Below are 23,047 nucleotides of genomic sequence, written 5' to 3'. Positions count from 1 at the left end.
ATATCTAGTTAAAATATCACTTTTTAATTCTTGGCTTGAGAAAAATGATAATATAAGCATATGTATCTTTTTCATCATATATATTTTATACCTCAAGAGCCACAAAATTCTTTAGTACATTCAATAACTATTCATGATCAATTACTAACCAACTTTCTATTTCATTTTCATTTCCATTTTACTAAGAAGACCTCTTTTTTTTTTTTTTTTGCCACACCATGTGGCTTGCGGGATCTTAGTTCCCCAACCAGGGATCGAACCTGGGCCCCCAGCAGTGGAAGCGCAGAGTCCTAACCACTGGGCCATCAGGGAATTCCCACTAAGGAGACCTCTTAAACATCCTGGGTTTGTGACAGGTTACTAAAATGTAATAAAATAAGTTTTCTTTTTACTACTAATTTTAAGAGGCTTGGTTGAGATCATATATTAATTTACTTCCTGTGTTTCTTTTTAAAATTTGTTCAGGGCTTCCCTGGTGGCGCAGTGGTTGAGACTCTGCCTGCCAATGCTGGGGACATGGGTTCGAGCCCTGGTCCGGGAAGATCCCACATGCCGCGGAGCAACTGGGCCTGTGCGCCACAACTACTGAGCCTGCGCGTCTGGAGCCTGTGCTCCCAACAAGAGAGGCCGCGATAGTGAGAGGCCCGCGCACCGCGATGAAGAGTGGCCCCCGCTTGCCGCAACTAGAGAAAGCCCTCGCACAGAAACGAAGACCCAACACAGCCAAAAATAAATAAATTAATTAAAAAATTAAAAATCTGTTCAAAACGTATTACAATCCTATGACAGAATCAGATATCAAATCATAAGAAATTTTTGACTGTGTACAATTCTTTTATTTAATAGTTAAAACTTTGTACATTCATCCAAAGGATTAACTCACTGAAAAGAAACATGCACAGAAGGAAACAAACCATACAAAATCCCCCAATAAACCTGATCCTTCAAATGTGGAATGCTGCTCATCCCTGGAATTTCATACATGCCACTCAGACTTCAGACTGGGATAACCATGAGGCTATACAGCATTTAAGGCCAACTATAAACCAAATAACCCTAATTACCCATTTCCTTAAGTTGTCCAGCCTTCAAATCTCCTGGGTTCTGCCCTTCTCATTTATTTTTAACATTATATTCTTTTTTTAAAGAAATGTATAATAATATACAAAATATTTTGAGAATTCAGATTAATTGAAAATCAATTTATAGATCTGCCCCCCCACCCCATGACCTTAAAGCATCATATGAACAACTGTCATCACAGCAAGATATCACAGAATATTCTACAACACTAGATCTGTTTCTGTTTTCACACATTCCAAAGGTCACTGTGAAACAAGTCATCATATACATGTACATATTTTAATATGTATATTTGTTTTTTAAAAGGTCGTTTCTGATTTTAATGAATTTGTTAAATAATTGGGCTCATAAATGAAAGAATTTTAGTTTAGAGATGTGATTATGGCATAGATTTCCTGGAATCAAAACAAAAAAGAAAAAAATTTAAAAGACGACTCAGAGCAAGAAGTCTCTTTAAACATAACAAATAACTGTTTTATTACTTCAAAATACCAGAAGTCTTCTGTATAGTACTTATCATATACATCAGATGCCTTAAAAGAGTCTCAGCAACCATATCTACTATCTTAATCTCTTCAGAACAAGTACATAAGGAGAAAAATCTATAAATCAGTCCTTGATGACAGAGGGTTTGTTTAGGAGTTTACCAAATGGAATGACCCTGCTGGAATTCCTTCAAGCGGCCTGTGAAAATGTCAGAACAGAGTCTGTTTTGGAGGTCATAGTCCCTAGAGAGCTCTGAGTTTTGGCCTGTTTGTCTTTTCACATGCTTTAATATTTGAAAATCATTCCTTGTAGACACTGACTGATGCCCAGGGAATGCTAGGATTGTGGGAACTGGCAGTACCAACAAGAGAGACAAACTTCATGGGAAATCCGTGCCTACTACATTTGCCCTCTCAGCTCCCATAGGGTAAGTGCTCTTCAAATGTTATGTAGGTCCATGGCGAGACATTAAAAAACTGCATGTCATTTTGACGTTTTTAAAAAGAAACACTTGTGGAAATGGGGGCAACAATTACTGGGACTATTGAAAGAAACATTAAGGTATAAAACACCACGATGGAACCCTGAAAAACTATATTCGCTAAGGATTAATTTAAATATTGAATTCTCAAAATATATATAACAAATAATTATAAACTGCTAATTATATGCCCTCATTGTTCTAAATACTTGATTTATATGAACTCATTTAATCTTCACAACAACCCCCACGAAGCAGGTACTATATGATCCGCATTTTGCAGAGGAGGAAACTGAGGCAAAGAGAGGACGACTAATTTGTCTAAGTTCACATAACTAGTAATGGTAGAGCCAGATGGGACGGCTCCAGAGTTGGTGTCCTTAACCACTGTGCATACTTAACCACTGCCTATTTCATGGTATTTTACATCAAGCATGCAGGGCTGGGTGCCTATGGCATCCACTGAGTACTTACGCTGTGTCATGTACATGTAGTTACCATCAGCGCTTTATTTCATTTAAGCCTCCCAATAACCTAGGAGGTACATCTAGCGTGACCCCTATTTACAGATGACAGACACAGGCTTGTGTGGCCTCACACCACACGTCTAGTGCCACGGGGCAGGTTCTAGGCTTGTCTCTGCACTCACTTTCTTTACAATTAGGTTCTTCTTCCTCCCAGTTATCTGGGAGAACCATCTCTAAATTAATTTTCTTTAGTTGAGAGAATTACTTTCAAAGATCTATGCATCCAACAATTTTATGAGAATATCTTACATTTTGAACTGCCAACACTATACTAGAGGTATAAGATCTAAGAATTAGTTAGGGTAAGAGACACAATGATCATTCAATAAATGTTTTCTAATAATAAAAAGTAAACCCATTTCCACTCTTGAAATACTGATTTCTTTTAAAACTTTGGGAAAGCTGAGCATTCTGATATGGTAAACTTTTCTTTTACATAGTACATGATGGCTGTCTGATCAAGTACTCTAATCGATATATTTCTTAACTTCTATGTCGGGAACAGGGATTGTCAAAGAGCATCTCCTATTTTGTAGCTATGAATCTGAAATCTGCAGAGAGTGCTGACAAATTCTAACATTTGTCAGTTTTTAAACTTAACCTACAAGAACCAAAGGCAAGTTGTGAATCAGACTTTTTGCTTTTCTTGTTCTATCTTTACTAAACATAGAGGTCACACATCAAAAATTTAAGTTGGTGAAACAGATACCCAACTATTAGCATTTTCTTAATGAAAACAACATAAACAACCAGAAAAGGACATGAATAATTTAGGATTAAAAAAAAAAGTTAAAATAGTGTCTTTTAACTGAGTCTGATCCTGTTATAAAAATGTTAACACATACCTGCCAACCCTTGAAAACCACGAACAGAAAGATATTGCGTATTCTAAGTTAGATATATTTTTTTGAGGATAACACAAATTGAGTCAATTTCTTTTTACTTTTAAATATGGGGGGCAAATTCTGACTAATTGAGAGAGCTGGCATGTATGTTTAATAATACATCTGTGAGGAACGTATTAAACAGCGACATTAATTCATATCTATGGAAAATTCCATCCGTTAACTGAGATGGAAGTTATCTTCCATTCTTTCTGTTTCTGCTGCCCAATGAATAGTACAAGGCAAAAGTGATAATGAGCTATAAGAACACATGATGTAATGAGAAAGGGCAGCCAGAGAAAGACACATGGGCTGAAAGCTACCATACGTATATTACAATGGGCATAACCGTGACACAGAGAGCTCGAGACTTACCCATGCTCACAGACTGAGTCAGCAGAGGAGACTGGAGTCCTGACTCCCAAAAGACTATACTTCCTGTTAATAATAGTGAGGGCAGCAGGTGAGGGTAGCCAGCAGTATGGATTAATTTAAAGGAGTTAGAAAAACACTGGGTATGATATTTGTTAATTAATTTGGGTGATTATTAACTATAAACCAAAGAGAAAATTCCAGTTCATTTGTAACTCCAACATATTTGTCCTTTTGCTTTCTGTCACAGTAGTACTTTATCACTGATGTCTTAAAATAACAAAGAAAAAATCATGGGTCACTTTTTTTTCAGTACACTCCGTGTATTTATCAGGTTTTTATAGAGTTATGGTAGAGAGCCGGTGTCCCATATCAACCCTTTCTCTTCCTTTGTAGCTAGAAGAGGTCACCGTAGTTGGGTTAGAGGCAGACATAAGTAAGAAGAGCCCTGACTTAATTTTACAAAGTCTCCCGGCCCAGCACAAGGTCTGATTATAAACTAACTATTCAATTCCAAATAGCCTTGAAGGGCCTAAGTAGCTAAGGGGTTATAGTTGAGTAATATTTACTAACTAAGCATTTATATCACATATGTTATTTTAAAAATTGCTTGCTGAGGAACAGGAAAGACTGTTTCTTAATAAATTAGTTTCAGTTTATTCACTGGTCCAGTGCCAAATATACATCACATGGTGGTCTCTAGTTTTATGAAAACTACATCAATCTATACAAAAAAAAAGTACTTCTATGACTCTAGTAACTCTAAAAAAGTCTTGTAAAAATTTTAGGTAAACATTTTTGTTAAGTTTAATATGATGAGGTCTCATGCTGGATTAAACTGCTAATTACTATTATGTTCTAAATCTTACTTTAAATAAATGTTAATTGCTGACGCTCCAAGGGCATTTTTGCAAGAGGACACAATTTAAAGACTGGATAAATAACTCAAAATGAGGCTTCAAGGGTGCTATAACTGGGGCCTATGGTCTTGCTGATGCACTTCTGAAACTGTTATAAGCTTCACGCACCCCCTCAGCAAAAGTTAAAGCACTCCTAAGTCAGTGTTCTGACACTGCCGGCTACAAACGGGAGAGGCTGTGAGTTCATGCCCAGCCCCCGCCTTCCCTCTGTCCACATACACACTGCCTGGGTGTGTCCAGCAATGCACTGAAGCAAATGAAATTCTCAGTAACAGCAAAACTATCGAAATAAGAAACCGATAGTAGAAAAAAGAACGTGGACAGGGTTACAGGTGCTTATTTACACTGTGAAACAAAACATGCTATTTAATAGGAGACTTTATAAAGACCACTGTGAAAGAGAGTACCTCACCCTTAAGCTACTTACATGGCTTCCTTTTCATTTTGAAGGGTTAAAGAAGCTGTCACAAACAAAAAGTATGAGAGCTGGCACAATTAATCAAGAAATTCATTTGCAGCTGCCAGGAAATTCATAGCTAACTTTAAACGTTTAATTGTGTTTAGTGTAAGTCCTAAAGCCTTATTTAAAAAATGTATTAGAAACTAAGGAAAATTACAGTCAAGGAGTATATATTTCTCTTCTCAGTCTAAGTACTCCTCAGTAACTCCTGAGAGCAGGAAAAGAAACTGTCTAAATGTATCAGAATGTTTATTAATATCCTTCAGAATTATTTTAAATATTCAAGAACCTCAATACGTTAATAATAAAGCCAATGACAAGACAATTTTACATAAAAGTATTCATTTCTATTACGTTCAGTTACAGAAAGGGAAAGCAAGAATCCCACAGTTCCACGTCTTGGCTATTTAGCATCTATTTATTTCCTTCCCATTTATGACACTATGAGAATTTCATGTCTGGCTGTTTGCTCCAGAGAAAAATAGAACTATCCTCTCTTTCCCTCACCAACCTCTATTAGTCCATATTAGCGCATGTACATTCTAAGGAACAGGGTTTTACTCAAGACAAATGCTCAACACCATTCTACTATTCCCAACACCTAGACTGACAGTAAGTCTAACAGGTTAATGAGGTGTGGGTAAATGTTTTCAAAGTAAAACCCCAAAAAAAGACCAGCTGCAAACACATACAATTTATTTACTATGGTACAAGGCGAGCAGTTTCCTTTGGCTGGGCTCCATGGCTAGGCAAAGTTCATCTGACTGTTTGCCAATATATTAATACCTGTACTGAATCCAATGCAAAGAGCCACCTTGACTCCCTTGTGTGCAACAAACTTTGGAATACATTAGTTTCTCTCTAGTAAGTGGTCACCTGGAACAGAACAAGAGAAGTCTAAAACTGTTCAGTGACCCATTTAACAGATGGAAAATCTTTAAAAAAGTTTTCAAGATGGGACTATAAGCTCAAAAACCTAACAAGTGCAGTAACCAATGATACCGAAGTTTAAAATATGAATAACAAGTCTCTCCTCTTTATGGAGGCCTAAAACACACTATTTCATAATACATATAGCTTCAAAAAGCCTGCTAATACAGGAAGAGAAAGGTGGCAGATACTCATTTTCCACCTACGTGATACTACTAACAGCTAGCCTGTGGTATGTCCGTGGCCATGTTAATATGACGAGCCTCATCTTCAGAGATGTGCAAAAAAGTATTAAAATACCGAACTGTTTCATAAAGAGAGAATCTATGTCAACTTATTGGCTTACTCTGTGATAATGCTGGCAATGACCTAAAAGCTTAAGTTCGCCAACCAGCATACTTAATTATCAGTCTTGCAAATGACCTCATGAATGAAAAGTTTCTTCCTCATGGTCTCATCTAAGTATCGGCACAAAGAGCTGTAGCTCTTTCAGGTATGTTGTTTCCATCTACTTTGCCTTTCCCTACTTTTATAAAGTTATATTCACCTTATAGCACCTGAGCTTTTCCTTTTTAAACAATAAAAGGACTAACTCTCCCTTTGACTGATTTCCCTTTTATTCCCAGTGTTAATACTGAAAATGTTAATGCTGAAACATGAAAATGGATCTAATTCCGTGCATAAAATGTCAAAACAAAGCTCAATTTTCCTGTGTATGCATTGTTTTAGTAAAGGTACATTATTTAGTAAAAGTACACCCACTTTCCTTTATGAAGGACTATCTTGTTGGGAAGAGTCCATTGCCTAAATGGTTGCCTTACTATTGAGGTGCCACTAACTATAGAAATATTTTGGCCACGTTCAGGGGTAAAAGGAAAGCCCTAGCTTATCTTTACTAAACATCTTTCTTATTTACTCCAGTAGTGGGAATATTCTGTCACTCCACTACCACTGCCAATAGAAGTATTAACCAAAAATAAGGGAAGATCCTAGAATTGTTACTGTACTTAAATATCAACTTCATTTTCCTTGTGAAGTTTAATTATAAACTATTTGGTGATATAATCCTTCTATACACCAATCCCAAATTGAAGTATCTTCATTTCCTTCCCAAAAGAAAGTAATTCTAACAAGTGAAATTCAAAGGCTTAGCAACAACAATAAAACACAATCACCAAGAAACTATCTATGTTCAATTATTTCATAATATCTAAACAGTACTTTGTGCTAATTAATTTTGAGGCTAACATCTACTTCTTGTACACGATATGATTTAAACATGGCATTAAGAAGACCTGAAAAGATGAAGAATAAACATTAAAAAATCACTAAGGTAAGAAAGTTATGGTTCTTCCATCTATAGATGGCTTGATGTGGTTCTTTCTACTCCGCTCACATTCCTGTATCAAAAACCTAGATTTCTGATAGCTGTACAATTCCATTTACGCCTTGGAATGTATACGCAAATTAGGCTAACATATCATAAGCCTGAAATTAAAGTGTAATATGCCTGAATATAAGGTAAGGTTTTTAACTTCCTGAAGTCACTAATTAGAAAAGAGGAGATTGTCTCATACTTGAGTCCTTACACAGTAACTCGTATCATGAGATGCTCTTTCGTTTACTTAATGTTGAACAAAAAAGTACTTGAGGAAAATGCATTAGCTTAAAAATCAACCTCACTCGAAGCTAGTTTTAGGATGTTTATAGAAACGTCTTAATAGAAACAAGGGGGAGAAAAAAAAGGAAGAAAAGAACCAACACATTAATTATTCCCAGATAGTAACCTTAAAATTAAAAGCATTGGATGTTGTTACAAAGAAGATTTTGAAACACTGCTTTTAAAAAAGTAGTCAAGAGGGCAGATAGCAGAAGCAAGAAGAACTACAATTCTGCAGCCTATGGAAGGAAAAGCACTTCACAGAAAGACAGACAAAATGAAAAGGCAGAGGACTTTGCACCAGATGAAGGAACAAGATAAAACCCCAGAAAAACAACTAAATGAAGTGGAGATAGGCAACCTTCCAGAAAAAGAATTCAGAATAATGATAGCGAAGATGATCCAGGACCTCGGGAATAGAATGGAGGCAAAGATCGAGAAGATGCAAGAAATGTTTAACAAAGACCTAGAAGAATTAAAGAACAAACACCTAGAAGAATTAAAGAACAAACAAACAGGGATGAACAATACAATAAGTGAAATGAAAAATACACTAGAAGGAATCAATAGCAGAATAACTGAGGCAGAAGAACGGATAAGTGACCTGGAAGACAGAATGGTGGAATTCACGGCTGTGGAACAGAATAAAGAAAAAAGAATGAAAAGAAATGAAGACAGCCTAAGAGACCTCTGGGACAACATTAAACGCAACAACATTTGCATTATAGGGGTCCCAGAAGGAGAAGAGAGAGAGAAAGGACCCGAGAAAATATTTGAAGAGATTAGAGTCGAAAACTTCCCTAACGTGGGAAAGAAAATAGCCACCCAAGTCCAGGAAGCGCAGAGAGCCCCAGGCAGGATAAACCCAAGGAGAAACACACTGAGACACATAGTAATCAAATTGACAAAAATTAAAGACAAAGAAAAATTATTGAAAGCAACAAGGGAAAAACGACAAATAACATAAAAGGGAACTCCCATAAGGTTAACAGTATAGAATTTCCTTAAAAAACTAAAAATAGAATTACCATATGACCCAGCAAACCTACTACTGGGCATATACCCAGAGAAAACCATAATTCAAAAAGACACATTCACCCCAATGTTCATTGCAGCACTATTTACAATAACCAGGTCATGGAAGCAACCTAAATGCCCATCGACAGATGAATGGATAAAGAAGATGTGGTACATATATACAATGGAATATTACTCAGCCATAAAAAGGAACGAAATTGGGTCATTTGTAGAGATGTGGATGGATCTAGAGACCGTCGTACAGAGTGAAGCAAGTCAGAAAGAGAAAAATAAATATCATATATTAACGCATATATATGGAACCTAGAAAAATGGTACAGATGAACCGGTGTGCAGGTCAGAAACAGAGACACAGATGTAGAGAACTAACGTATGGACACCAAGGGGGGAAGTGGAGGGGGGATGGTGGTGGTGGGATGAATTGGGAGAGTGGGATTGACATGTATACACTAATATGTATAAAACAGATAACTAATAAGAACCTGCTGCATAAAAAAATAAATTAAATAAAATTCAAAAAACAAATTAAACTAAAAAAGTAGTCAAATACTGTTCTCTCAGAAAGGACACAAGTAAGAGTAGTTAATTCTGGAGAAGTAACTGGGTAGCTGAGGGACAAGACTGGGAGGGTGACCTACTTTTCACTATGTACCCATTAGTACCCCCTACATTTCAAGCCAGATAAATGTATTACCTATTCAAAAAAAAAAAAAGGTGATTAAATTCTATAACAGAAATTACAGCCTCATAAAATGTTACGACCGATCACAAATCAAACATGAGTGATTATGACTACCACACTGTAAGACACACAAAAAACCAAAAACAGCCCCACTGTTTTGTGAATGGTACTTGTGGTTTAGACATAAAATCTTCAGTGTCAGATCGTGCATGCATCTAAAAACTGCTGTAACTCAAACAAGAGAGACAGAAATGAAGATACACCCTGGATTTTAGTGCTAGATGGATGATGCAGAGGTTTTCTACTGATGATAAAAACACCACACAGATACACAAGCAGAGTTTGGGCAAGATAATTTTATGAAATATGAGTGTGGATAAAGCAATCCTTTTATTTTATTGCACTGCTTCATAATATGTGGTTTTAATTACGTACATGTAACTAAATTAATAAATTCTAATTTTTACCATTCATCTACCTCCCTCTAAAAGTTTATAAGGGGAAGACTACCTCATATTTGGGCTTACCTTATGTTCAGGCATACATATTCAAAAGAACATTCTTGCAAGAGAATGTGGCAAGCTATATCAAGTAAAATCCCCACAAAGCATAAGCTTTCCCCTTACACGTCCCTCCTCTGCTACGTATGACCATTTTCTTGAGCAACTGTATATTATTGCAATTTTATACCAGTTCAACTCTTATTTTGGTCTTTTTTTTTTTGAGGGAAATAATTTGAATATTATACTTGTCCAAGTATACTGTGTACATCTGACCAATTTAGTCATGTTTCGGTTAATGTGGTTATACTCTCTCAGCCACTGCCTAAGATGAAGCTAGGCTCCTAACTGACGGAAGGTTCTAAAGCCATCACCAGCCAACCACAGCCTCCTGAAGGCTTTGACAGCTCCGAGCAAGATGTTGCTTTATACCAATCGCACTGCACAAGGGTTGTGCCCAACAAGCATCAGACACAAGTATCAGATATCTTGTTGGAAGGGAGAACAAGTACACCCCAAAGACATGCACTGAAGAACTGAGAATAGCAGCATAAGTCTTCAATCCATTTTCCTGAATAAGATAAGGCCATTATTTGACAAGGATCAGGAAACACTTAGAACCCAGAAAATAAGTAACAAGATACGTAAGGAAGTGCTCTATAGGGAGAGTTTTATTTCTTCTGGCTTTTAAAACTGAAATTTAAAAAAACACATTTGGGATTGTAAGACTCATCAGAACTGTGGAAAGCATGGCAAATCCAGTTGAAATTCTTAATTCTTCCCCTGTAATACGTATGCTTGGTGTGTTTGTAAATTTTAATACTTTGTTTTTATGTTTTAAGTATTAAAAATAGACGTATATCGTCTATCTCTACTCATTTTTGTTAAAAACTGACAGTACTGTGTTTTCTGGAGACTCTGGGATGCTTCTGATTAATCAGGAGAATTTCCTCAATAGATAACAAATGAACAGAAGATATTCATTTTGTATACAAGTATGAGCCAGCCGAAGATTGAGAATATGGCCATATCCTATACTCATTAATACAAAAAATACTCAAACAAGAAATTCTTGCTTTCTTAGTGATCATTAAGATAGCTCAAATTCTGCCAATTCTGAAATTAAGGTGCAACACATTGGAGATGGGGAACATGGCAGGAGAATCTAGTCAAATCCACCATCTATTTTCCCTGGAGTCAACATAGGAAGCTGCTTTCCAGTACCATGCTAGCGTGAAATCTTCTGCTCGTGCTAAAATGGTTGAACCTAAAGCTTATTTCCAAAGATAACTTTGCTACCAGAGATACTTACTGGGGAAATAATGAAAGAATTGGATAGAAAGTGAAACTCTGCCTGTTCCTCAAAACCAGCCAGCACCCCCTGAGGTTCTCTCCTTCGTGACAGGCTGCCCAATGGAACGGACCAAAAAATTACTACCAAAGAGGGATACGTTTAGCTCACAAAGAGGTAAGCTCCCACCACACACGCTGAACTCACCATTCTTCCTTTCGTTCAGAGGGGGCAGGTGCTGACTGGACTGCAAGGAGAGTTCCTGGAATTCGTGGGCAACGGCTTCACTTTGAGGACTTGGAGCAAGATGGGCTAAAGGTCCCAACTCATCCTCGGTGTCCAGTGCCCCTGTGTGATCCATTGTGTCCCAGCCACCGGCAGCAGAGGGTACGAGACGCCTCTTAAATGTGGTCTGTTGAAGAGACTGTCAAAATAAAGAATGTGTAAATAGATGGTACTTTTATTTTTCTCTGATCTGCACAAAAGTATTAAAATGGGAACCCTGGGTTCTAGTTCAGTTTCACTGCTATGTGGCAACTGCCATTCGTTTACCCTCTCTGCATTCAGGTTCCTTGTCTAACACACAGGAATATACCTCCCGTCTAAAAAAGTGCTTACTAGATAAATAAAAGTTGAAAGGTATTTTGTATAATTTTTTATACTGTGGATCAAAGAAAGTTACAGTTATCGGTGTCATTACTTAAAGATTTTAATGCATCCTAAAATGAGACGAAAGTCAACTAATGCTGATGAAAATAAAAAAGCAGTCTGGTTTGAAAAATCTATCTCAACTCCTACAAATCAAACAACTTTACACGAAGTCAACATTCCCAGCAACAGCAATGTTTCAGATAATGAATCCTCTGTCAGCCTCGGTCTCAGAGTGAGAACAGAGAACAAAACTTTCAGCCAACCCACAATGGACATACAGTTCACAACAAAGAGACAAAACTTTATCTTAAGCCACTGAGATTTGGGGTTGTTTACTATCACAGCATAACCTGGCCCATTCTGACTGATATAGAAATTGGTAACAGAAGTACCAAAGACACAATAAAAACCCTAAATACGTGACATTGGCTTATGTGGGGATGAGCAGTGGGCAGTAAGAAAACTGTTATGGGAAGCCAAAAGCTAGAAGGATGGTGGTCCGTGTTATGCGACGGCAAAGCACCTGACAGGCTACCTGCTTAGCAGCATCCCGCATCACAGTGCGTTTATCCATTCACCTACTGATGGACATTTGAGTTGCTTTCCGCTTTTGACTATTACAAATAAAGATGCTATGAACATTCTTGTATGAGTATTTATATGTATATATGCTTCCACTTCTCTTGGGTAAATACTTAGGAGTGAAGTGGTTGGATTGTTTGGCAGCTGCATGCATTAATTTTAAAGAAACTAACAAACTATCCTCTAAAATGGCTGCGCCCTTGTGCTTTCCTACCAGCAGTGAATGAGAATTCTACTTGTTCTACATCCTTGCCAACACTTGATTATGGTCAATTTTTAAAATTTTAGTTATTTTAATGGGTGTGTAGTGATATCTCATGGTTTTATGTATGTATGTATGTATGTATTTATTTTGGGCTGCGTTGGGTCCTCGTTGCTAGGCACAGGCTTTCTCTAGTTGTGGCGAGTGGGAGCTACTCCTCGTTGTGGTGCACCGGCCTCTCATCGCAGTGGCTTCTCTTTGTTGCGGAGCATGGGCTCTAGGCGCGCAGGCTCAGTAGTTGTGGCACACGGGCTTAGCTGCTCTGCAGCATGTGGGATCTTCCCGGACCAGGGCTCGAACCCGTGTCCCCTGCAATGGCAGGCGGATTCCCAACCACTGCGCCACCAGGGAAGTCCCGATATCTCGTGGTTTTAATTTGCATTTTCCTAACGATGTTGAGCATGTTTTAATGTGCTTATTTGCCATTTGTATATCTTCTTCGGTTAATATCTGATCAAATATTTTGTTGATTTTTTAAAATAGGTGGTTTATTTTCTTATTATTGTTTCGAGAGTTCCTTACATATTCTGGACAAAAGTTCTTTATCAGATATGTGATTTGTAAACATAGGCATACCTTGTTTTATTGTGCTTCACTTTATCGCACTTCGCAGATACTGCATTTTTTAAAAATTGAAGGTTTGTGGCAACCGTGCATTGTTCAAGGCTATTGGCACCATTTTTCCAATAGCATATGCTCATTTCTTGGCTCTGCATAATTCTTGAAACATTTCAAACTTTTTCATCATTATTAAATTTGTTATGGTGATCTATGATCAGTGATCTTTGATGTTACTGTTGTAACTGTTTGGGGGTGCCATAAACCATGCCCATATAAGATAACCAACTTCATTGATAAATGTTGCGTGTTCTGACTGCTCCACCAACCGGCCATTGCCTGTCTCCTCCTTCTCCTTGGGCCTCCCTATTCCCTAGGACAGAACAATATTGAAATTAGGCCAGTTAATAACCTTACGATGGCTCCTAACCCTACAAGTGAAAGGAAGAGTCACATGTCTCTCACTTTAAATCAAAAGCTAGATACGATCAAGCTTAGTGAGGAAGGCCGAAAGCCGAGACAGGCTGAAAGTGAGGCCTCTTAGCCAAAGTTAGCTTAGTTGTGAAAGCAAAGGAAAAGCTCTTGAAGGAAATTAAAAATGCTACTCCAGTGAGCACATGAATGATAAGAAAGCAAAACAGCCTTATTGCTGATATGGAAAAAGTTTTAGTGGTCTGGACAGAAGATGACACCAGTCACAACATTTCTTTAAGCCAAAGACTAAGCCAGAGCAAGGCCTCTCTTCAATTCTATGAAGGCTACGAGAGGTAAGGAAGCTGCGGAAGAAAAGTCTGATGCTAGCAGAGGTTGGTTCATGAGATTTACGGAAAGAAGCCATCTCCACAACATAAAAGTACAAGGTGAAGTAGCAAGTGCTGATGTAGAAGCTGTAGCAAGTTATCCAGAAGATCTAGCTGAGATAATTAATGAAAGTGGCTACAATGAATAACAGATTTTCAGTGTAGACAAAACAGCCTTATATTGGGAGGATACTTTCATAGCTAGAGACTTTCATAGCCAGAGAGAATAAGTCAAACTCCTGGCTTCAAAGCTTCAAAGGACAGGCTGACTCTCTTGTTAGGGACTAACGCAGCTGGTGACTTTAAGTTGAAGCCAGTGCTCATTCACTACTCTGAAAATCCTAGGGCCCTTAAGAAAGATGCTAAATCTACTCTTGCCTGTGCCCTATAAATGGAACAAAAAGGTCTAGATGATAGAAATCTATTTACAACACGGTTTATTGAATATTTTAAGCCCACTGTTGAGACCTACTGCTCAGAAAAAAATTCCCTTCAAAATATTACTGCTCATTGACAGGGCACCTGGGTCACCTCAGAGCTCTCATGGAGATTTACAATAAGATTCATGTTGTTTTCATGCCTGCTAACACAACATCCATTCTGCAGCCCATGGATCAAGAAGTAATTTCAACTTTCAAGTCTTACTATTTAAGAAATAACATTTTGTAAGGCTATAGCTGCCATACATACTGATTCTTTCAATGGATCTGGACAAAAAATAAATCGAAAACCTCCTGGAAAGGATTCACCATTCTAGATGCCATTAAGAACATTTGCGATTCATGAGAAGAAGTCAAAGTATCAACATTAAAAGGAATGTGGAAGAAGTTGATCCCAACACTCATAGATGACTTTGAGGGGTTCAAGACTTCAGCAGAAGAAGTAACTGCAGATGTGGTGCAAAGAGCAAGAGAACTAGAATTGGAAGATGTGACTGAACTGCTGCCATCTCATGATAAAGGAGTTGCTTCTTTTGAATGGTTTCTTGAGATGGAATTTAATCCTGGTGACGATGTTGTGAAAACTGTTGAAATGACAACAAAAAATTTACTTTATTTACATAAACTTAGTTGGTAAAGCAGTGGCAGGATTTGAGAGGACTGAATCCAATTTTGACAGTTTTCCTGAGTAAAATGTTATCAAACAGCAATGCGTGCTATAGAGAAATTGTTCATGAAAGGAAGAGTCATTCGATGCAGCAAACTTCATTGTTGTCTTATTTTAAGAAATTGCCATAGCCACCCCCATCCTGATCAGTCAGCAGCCATGAACACTGAGGCAAGGCCCTCCACCAGCAAAAAGATCACAACTCACTGAAGACTCAGATGACGGTTAGCATTTTTTAGCAGTATTTTTAATTAAGATACATAAATTGTTTTTTAGGCATAATGCTATTGCACACGTAATGGACTACAGTATGGTGTAAACATCACTTTTATATGCCCTGGGAAACCCCAAAATTTGTGTGACTTGCTTTTCTATGAAATTTGCTTTACTGCAGTGGTCTGGAACCAAACCTGCAATTATCTGTGAGGTATGCCTGGATTTTCTCCCGGTCTATGGCTTACCTTTTTGTGTTCTTAATAGTGTTTTGTAAAGAGCAGATGTTTTTAATTTGAGGAAGTCCAATTTACCAATTTTTTTCTTTTATGGATCATGCTTTTAGTGCTGTAGCTAAGAAATCTTTGATTAACCCAAGGTCACAGAGATGATCTCCTATGGTTTTTTTTTAGATATTTTATAGTTTAATATTTTACATTTAAGTCTATGATCCACTTTGAGTTAATTTTTATATCTGCTGTGAGATATGAATCAAAGTTTTCTGTTTTTTGCATAAAGATATCTGATTGTTCCAGCACCATTTGTTGAAAAGGTTATCTTTTCTCCACTAAATTGTCTTTGCACCTCTGTTGCAAGCCAGCTGACCATGTATATGTGGATCTATTTATTGACTCTATATATAGTTCCCAGAAAGGAGAGAACCACAAAGGAGGAGACTCTAAATTCTGTGTATAAACTCTGCCCAAGTCTCTGGCTGACCCCTAAACTATGCACATGCAGGACAGGTTCCCAACTCCTTTTACTAAAGCATAAATAACAGAACTGAGATCTCAGCTGCTGCTCACCATTGGAAAGACAGAGTTTGCAAAGGTGAGTTCAGCAAAGTTAACTGCCTGCTAAAATAAAATAATACTCTAACTTACAGAGTCCAGAATCTCCACAACTGTCCGTCCAGAATTCCATATCCAACAAAAATACCCTTTAATAATGAAGGCAAAATAGTCACCAGCAGACACACACTACAAGAAATGTCAAAAGAATTTCTTCAGGCTGAAGGAAAGTAATGCCACATATTACTTGGGTCTCAGTAATGAAAAGCATCAGAAATGGTAAACATGTAGATAAATACCAAAGACTAGTTTTTCCTGTTGATTTCTTTAACATTACCATTCCAAGTAAAAATCATAGCACCGTGTTATGGGGTTTATAATGTATGTAGATGTAATATATATGAAAATTATAGCATAAAGGATGGGGGAGGGGTAACCATATTACAACATTCTTATAAATACTTCTATACATTATAAGGAAGTTGTACCATTTTAACTTGAAGTAGACTGAGAAATTAAGGTTGTACGTTGTAATTCCTAGAACAACCATTTAAAAAAAGACATAGTTTTAGCTAAAAAGCCAATAGGGGTATTAAAAAGGAATTCTAAAAATACTCATTCAACTTAAAAAGAAGGAATAGAGAAACAAAAAAGAGATGGGACAAACAAAAGCAAATAGTAAAATAGTAGACCTAAATCCAACCTTATCAATAATGATATCAAATGTAAATGGACAAAACATAATGATTAAAAGAAAGATTGGGGCTTCTCTGGTGGCGCAGTGGTTGAGAATCTGCCTGCCAATGCAGGGAACACGGGTTCGAGCCCTGGTCTGGGAGGATCCCACATGCCGCGGAGCAACTGGGTCCGTGAGCCACAACTACTGAGCATGCGCGTCTGGAGCCTGTGCTCCGCAACAAGAGAGGCCACGATAGTGAGAGGCCCGCGCACCACGATGAAGAGTGGCCCCGGCTCGCCGCAACTAGAGAAAGCCCTCGCACAGAAACAAAGAACACAGCCAAAAATAAATAAATAAATAAATAAAATTAAAAAAAAAAAAAAATTGACAGATGGATTTTTCAAAGTCTAAAAATGTATGTCTATAAGTGACATGCTTTAAATATGAAGACATAAATAGGATGGAAGTAAATAGATAGAAAAAGACGGGTCACACAACAAGATGCCCAGCAAGGCTGGAATGACTACATTAACATCAATCAAAGTAGACCTCAAAAGGATGTGTTAGGTAGGTGAATTTGCACGTAAAATGACTTATTTTGCTATGAAATATTAAAATATGACTCTTAGATTTTTTCAAAATTATGAATTTTCATTTCAAATTATTTATTCATATAAAATAAAATCTGTTAATAGCAAATTAATTCTAAGATACAAGTACCATAATGCCCTTTTAATGGCAAGATGTACAAACTCTGAACATTAGCGCTAATGATTTGGAAGATCCTTTAGGCATACAATTTAAAAATATTTTCATGCACTATTATCTGCACTTCATATCGAAGAATTTTTTTCAACCTATTATTCCTTGACATTATGCTCACCTCAAACTCCCACACATCCCTCCAAATTAAGAACATTATAAGCTAAGAAAATCTTTACAAAATGTAGCAAAAGAAAAAGTGTTCAAAATTTTTAACTTAATATTCATGAACATTTTTAACAGAGTACAGACTCTTTCTATTCTGAAATTCTACTACCAAATTTGCAAGCTGTCATCTAATATCTACTTAAATGCTTGATAATTTTGTTTTGAAATTGAAATTCAACATCAAACATAAAGAAACACTCTCTGTCCAACAGTCTCTAATTGAGATGTTAAAGAAATGGCATTAGAATGAATTTTTTCATTGGGTCATAATCTAGTTATGAAAGTAAGGCAATCATTCAGCTTTAATAATACAAACTGTGATAAAATATTAATTTGTCTAGAACTGACAGAATGAATGACTATGGAGTTAATATCTGACACGTCCCAATAATACAACTTCATTCCAAAATGAAACTAATCCAACGCTAGGTCAAAGCACAGCACAACACTAGTATAAGATCAACCTGCTCTCAAAAAACAAACCACTTCATTGTCAGATACTACACCAGAGACAGAGAAAATAACACAGGAAAAAACAAGAGGCATCACACTTTCATTTGTCCATCTATTGATTCACTCGTATCTTTTTTTCTCAATGGAGTCAAGATAACACCAATAATGATCTTATATTTAAAAAGATGCTGGGCTAAGGTAGTTCCCAAATCAGTGCTAACGTTTGTTTTGAACCAAGTGAAGTCCAAAGCCAGATCTCTTTCCACTGTACCTTACTGCTCATAATGACTAATTCGTGTGAAATATTAATAAGTAGTATATAATCATTGTTATATAAAAGAAATGCTAAATAATAAAGGAGTTCAAAGAATATCAATATCAAACTTAAGAAGTTTAATATATAATCAGCCAAATGCAGACAGGTAGAATATCCAAATACACTCAACAAGAAATGTTTTAGCAACAGCAAAACTGTTGTCCCTGCCCTTAAAGCTCCCCTGAATTACAAATATTAGGGAAACACCTGGCTAACAGCCCGCAAAAATTTATTTACATTCAAACAAGATAAAACTTGGATCAAGAAGTTCAAAGACAAAGCTGACCACACACAAAAAGTAATTTCTGCATTAGAAGAGTATTTACTATTAAGTCCCATGATCAAACAAATTGAAAATTTCACATCAAATGCACTTTTGAGAAGCAGAATTTTTTGTCATTGGGTTGGGTAAATTAGTGATATCAACCTTAATTGATTATTTTATTCTATCAATTCTCCCTTCAAAGCTCCTGGTGGCAATTTGTTAAACATATAATGTTAGAGCTCAAAATTTATTTATGAATATAAGAACAAAACTCCTGTCAACTGTATATGCAAAGATATTTTCTAAATATTATACAGCTGTTTCTGTATTGTGCTCTAAATAAAATTTCTTAATGGTATCAGGAATTCAGGATCAAGTCTGTTTACATTTTTGTATAAGTAACATTCTCCTCCCAGTTTTATAACTGGGGAAAAAAAAAAAACAATCACAAAAAGGAACACTTCATCCAATTTGTCCATATTCACTCTTAACAATTAGGATGGAACCAGAAAATCAGAGTTCTAAAAGCACATGTTTCTACACAAATATTATTTTACTACATACTGTTTTCATTAACTATTATTATTATGAAAAGTATTTTTGTTCCCCTATTTTTTCTAATTTAATTCCTGTTTTGATTACTTGAATGCACTTATATTTTCAAAGACTATGGAAGTTCATAGACTAACAGAACATTTTAGCTGAAAGGTATCTTAGAATCTATGCCCAGTAGGTGCTTCTCACCCCTCCTCACAATATGATGATCATTTGAAGAACTTTAAAAAAAAAAAATTCCTAATGGGTAGGGGTAAAGGAGAGTCTCTCCATAGATTTTGATACAGTTACTTGAAAAGAGTGATTCTAATGCGTAGCCAGTGCGGAGAATCATTGACCTAGTGGAACCCCCTTATTTTATAGAGAGGATAAATCATTTGCCCAATGAGTGAGAAGAGAGGTCAGAACCAAATTATTATAGCATGTGTGAAAACAAGAGAATATAAGTAGGTACAAAGTGCTGTGGAAACCAAAAGAATTAAATGTCTAATTGTATTTGGGTAAGTTAGGAAAGTCTCCCAGGATGAAAAGGACTTTGCAGACACAGAAGTTTTTCTCATTAGTAAAAGTACAGTGGCATGAACAGCTATCATCCAATAGCAAAAAGTCTGATGGGGCCAGTGTAGAAAGAGCATAACATGGAGAAGCAGAAGACAAGGCTGGTGCAGTGAGTTAAAGCACAATTGTGAAGAAGTGTTAAGAAACAGTGATATGATCAGATTTGTATTTTAGAAAGATCATTCTGGCAGAGGTATGGTACTGATAAAAATCTCATGCTGAATAACCAATGTTGGCAAGGATGTGGAGAAAAGGGAACCCTCCTACACTGTTGGTGGGAATGTAAAATTGGTGCAGCCACTATGGAAAACAGTATGGAGGTTCCTCAAAAAACTAAAAACAGAGCTAGCATATGATCCAGCAATCCCACTCCTGGGTATATATCTGAAGAAAACAAAAACACTTATTTGAAAAGATACATGCACCCCAATGTTCACAGCAGCACTATTTACAATAGCCACGGTACAGAAGCAACCTAAGGGTCCATCAACAGACAAATGGATAAAGATGCAGTATATATACACAATGGAATACTACTCAGCCACAAAAAAGAATGAAATAATGCCATTTGCAATAACATGGATGGACCTGGAGGGTATTATGCTTAGTGAAATAAGTCAGACAGAGAAAGACAAATACTGTATGTTATCACTTATACGTGGAATCTAAAAAATAAAACAAACAAGTGAATACAACAAAACTGAAATAGACTCACAGATACAGGTTACAAACAGGGAGAAGGAAGAGGGGGAGGGACAAAGATAGGGGTAGGGGATTAAAAGGTACAAATTACTCTGTATAAAATAAATTAGAAGGATATATTGTACAGCATAGGGAATATAGCCAATATTTTATAATAACTATAAATGGAGTACAATCTATAAATATTTTGAATCACTATGTTGTACACCTGAAACTAACATTGTAAATCAACTATATCTCAATAAAAAAGTTAATAAATGAAATATGGTTACTGATTAGTCCAAGATGTTATTGGGTTGGCTAAAAAGTTCCTTTGGTTTTTAAGTAAAAATAAAAGACACATTTTTCACTTTCACCAAGAACTTTATTGAACAACGTATTCACTGTTTTGTTCCACTACCTTCGGCCATTTTTCAGGCAACTTCGTAATTCCATCTTCCCAAAACTTTTTATCTTTTTGAGCAAAGAACTGTTCCAGGTGCCTTTTACAGTCTTCCAGGGAATTGCAATTTTTTCCATTAAGAGAATTATGTAAAGACCGAAATAAATGGAAGTCCGAAGGTGCAGTGTCTGGTGAATACGGTGGATGAATCAGAACTTCCCAGCCAAGCTGTAACAGTTTTTGCCTGGTCATCAAAGAAACATGCGGTCTCGCATTATCCTGATGGAAGATTATGCGTTTTCTGTTGACTAATTCCAGACGCTTTTTGTCGAGTGCTGCTTTCAGTTGGTCTAAGTGGGAGCAGTACTTGTTGGAATTAATCGTTTGGTCTTCCGGAAGGAGCTCATAATAGAGGGCTCCCTTCCAACCCCACTATACACAACATCACCTTCTTCGGATGAAGACCAACCTTTGGTGTGGTTGGTGGTGGTTCATTTCGCTTGCCCCACGATCTCTTCCGTTCCAAATTGTTGTACAGTATCCACTTTTCATCGCCCGTCACAATTTGTTTTAAAAACGGAACGTTTTCATTACGTTTCAGCAGAGAATTGCATGCCAAAATACAGTAAAGGTTTTTTTGCTTAACTTATGTGGAACCCAAACATCAAAGCGATTCACGTAACCAAGCTGGTGCAAATGATTTTCGATGCTTGATTTGGAAATTTTGAGTATGTCGGCTATCTCCCACGTGGTATAACATTGATTGTTCTCAATTAATGACTCAATTTGATCGCTATCAACTTCAACTGGTCTACTCGACCATGGAGCATTGTCCAGCGAGAAATCTCCAGCACAAAACTTCGCAAACCACTTTTGACACGTTCGGTCAGTCACAGTACCTTCCCCATACACTGCACAAGTCTTTTTTTGCGTTTCAGCTGCGTTTCTACCCTTCTTGAAATAATAAAGCATAATATGCCGAAACCATCGTTTTTCTTCCATCTTCAATATTAAAATGGCTACACAAAAACTCACCAATTTTGATAAGTTTTTTTTAAATGCACGCTGATATGACAGCTGTCACATACAATCTAACAAAATTGTTTCAAATGAAGTTAAAGACAACTAAGCGCTACTAGAGCCATCTTAACGGAAAAAGAAACCGAACGAGCTTTTTGGCCAACCCCATTTTTAAAAATCTCATGCTGAAAAGCTGACAGACTAAGTTAAGATAGTGGAAATGCAGAAAGGGGAATAAATTCAAAAAATATTTCAGGGCTTCCCTGGTGGCGCAGTGGTTGGGAATCTGCCTGCTAATGCGGGGGACACGGGTTCGCGCCCTGGTCTGGGAAGGTCCCGCATGCCACGGAGCAAGTAGGCCCGTGAGCCACAACTACTGAGCCTGCGCGTCTGGAGCCTGTGCTCCGCAACAAAAGAGGCCACAATGGTGAGAGGTCCGCGCACTGTGATGAAGAGTAGCCCCCGCTTGCCACAACTACAGGAAGCCCTAGCACAGAAACGAAGACCCGACATAGTAATCAATCAATCAATAAATAAATCTTTAAAAAAAAAAAAAAAAAATATTTCAGAGACAACATTTCAAGGCTGAATGACTGGCTCATTTGAAAGGTAAAGGAGAATAAAGAATTGAAGGTGGCTGACCTAGGCAGCTGGAAAAGCTGGCAGGCAGGGATGTAGTGGGGAAGGTGCGTGTTCACTGTGAGAGACTACAGGCCCCTCAGAGGGAGCTCTGAGGAAGGCTGTGGCTGACGGGACAGATATCTGGTTTGAAGCAAATCACTTAACCTCTCAGGGATCTGGTTTCCTAATTCAAAACAAGGGAAATGACAAATGAAAAGAAGAAAAGGGAAGAATATTTACTACATTTCTATGTACTCAGTTTGGCACTAAGTTTGCTCTATGCTTTCC

The 23,047-nt window shown here is 37.1% G+C and overlaps 1 protein-coding gene across 6 annotated transcripts in view; it reads right to left on the bottom strand.

Moving 5' to 3' along the window:
• Positions 1 to 23,047, bottom strand: part of MRTFB (myocardin related transcription factor B) — a 199,924-nt gene that overhangs the window by 118,624 nt on the left and 58,253 nt on the right. For 5 of the 6 annotated variants that reach the window (XM_068565845.1, XM_068565850.1, XM_068565847.1 and 2 more), the window contains one exon: positions 11,522 to 11,738. The exons of the other annotated variant lie outside the window; for it this stretch is intronic. In XM_068565845.1, coding sequence (XP_068421946.1) covers positions 11,522 to 11,738 — 217 coding nt within the window. The remainder of the gene's footprint in view (positions 1 to 11,521; positions 11,739 to 23,047) is intronic. 6 annotated transcript variants of the gene reach the window in all.

Source organism: Eschrichtius robustus, chromosome 16, assembly GCF_028021215.1.
Source record: "Eschrichtius robustus isolate mEscRob2 chromosome 16, mEscRob2.pri, whole genome shotgun sequence".
NCBI lineage: Eukaryota > Metazoa > Chordata > Mammalia > Artiodactyla > Eschrichtiidae > Eschrichtius > Eschrichtius robustus.
Note: the sequence above shows the minus strand (reverse complement) of the source record. Positions and strands in the feature narration are given on the sequence as shown.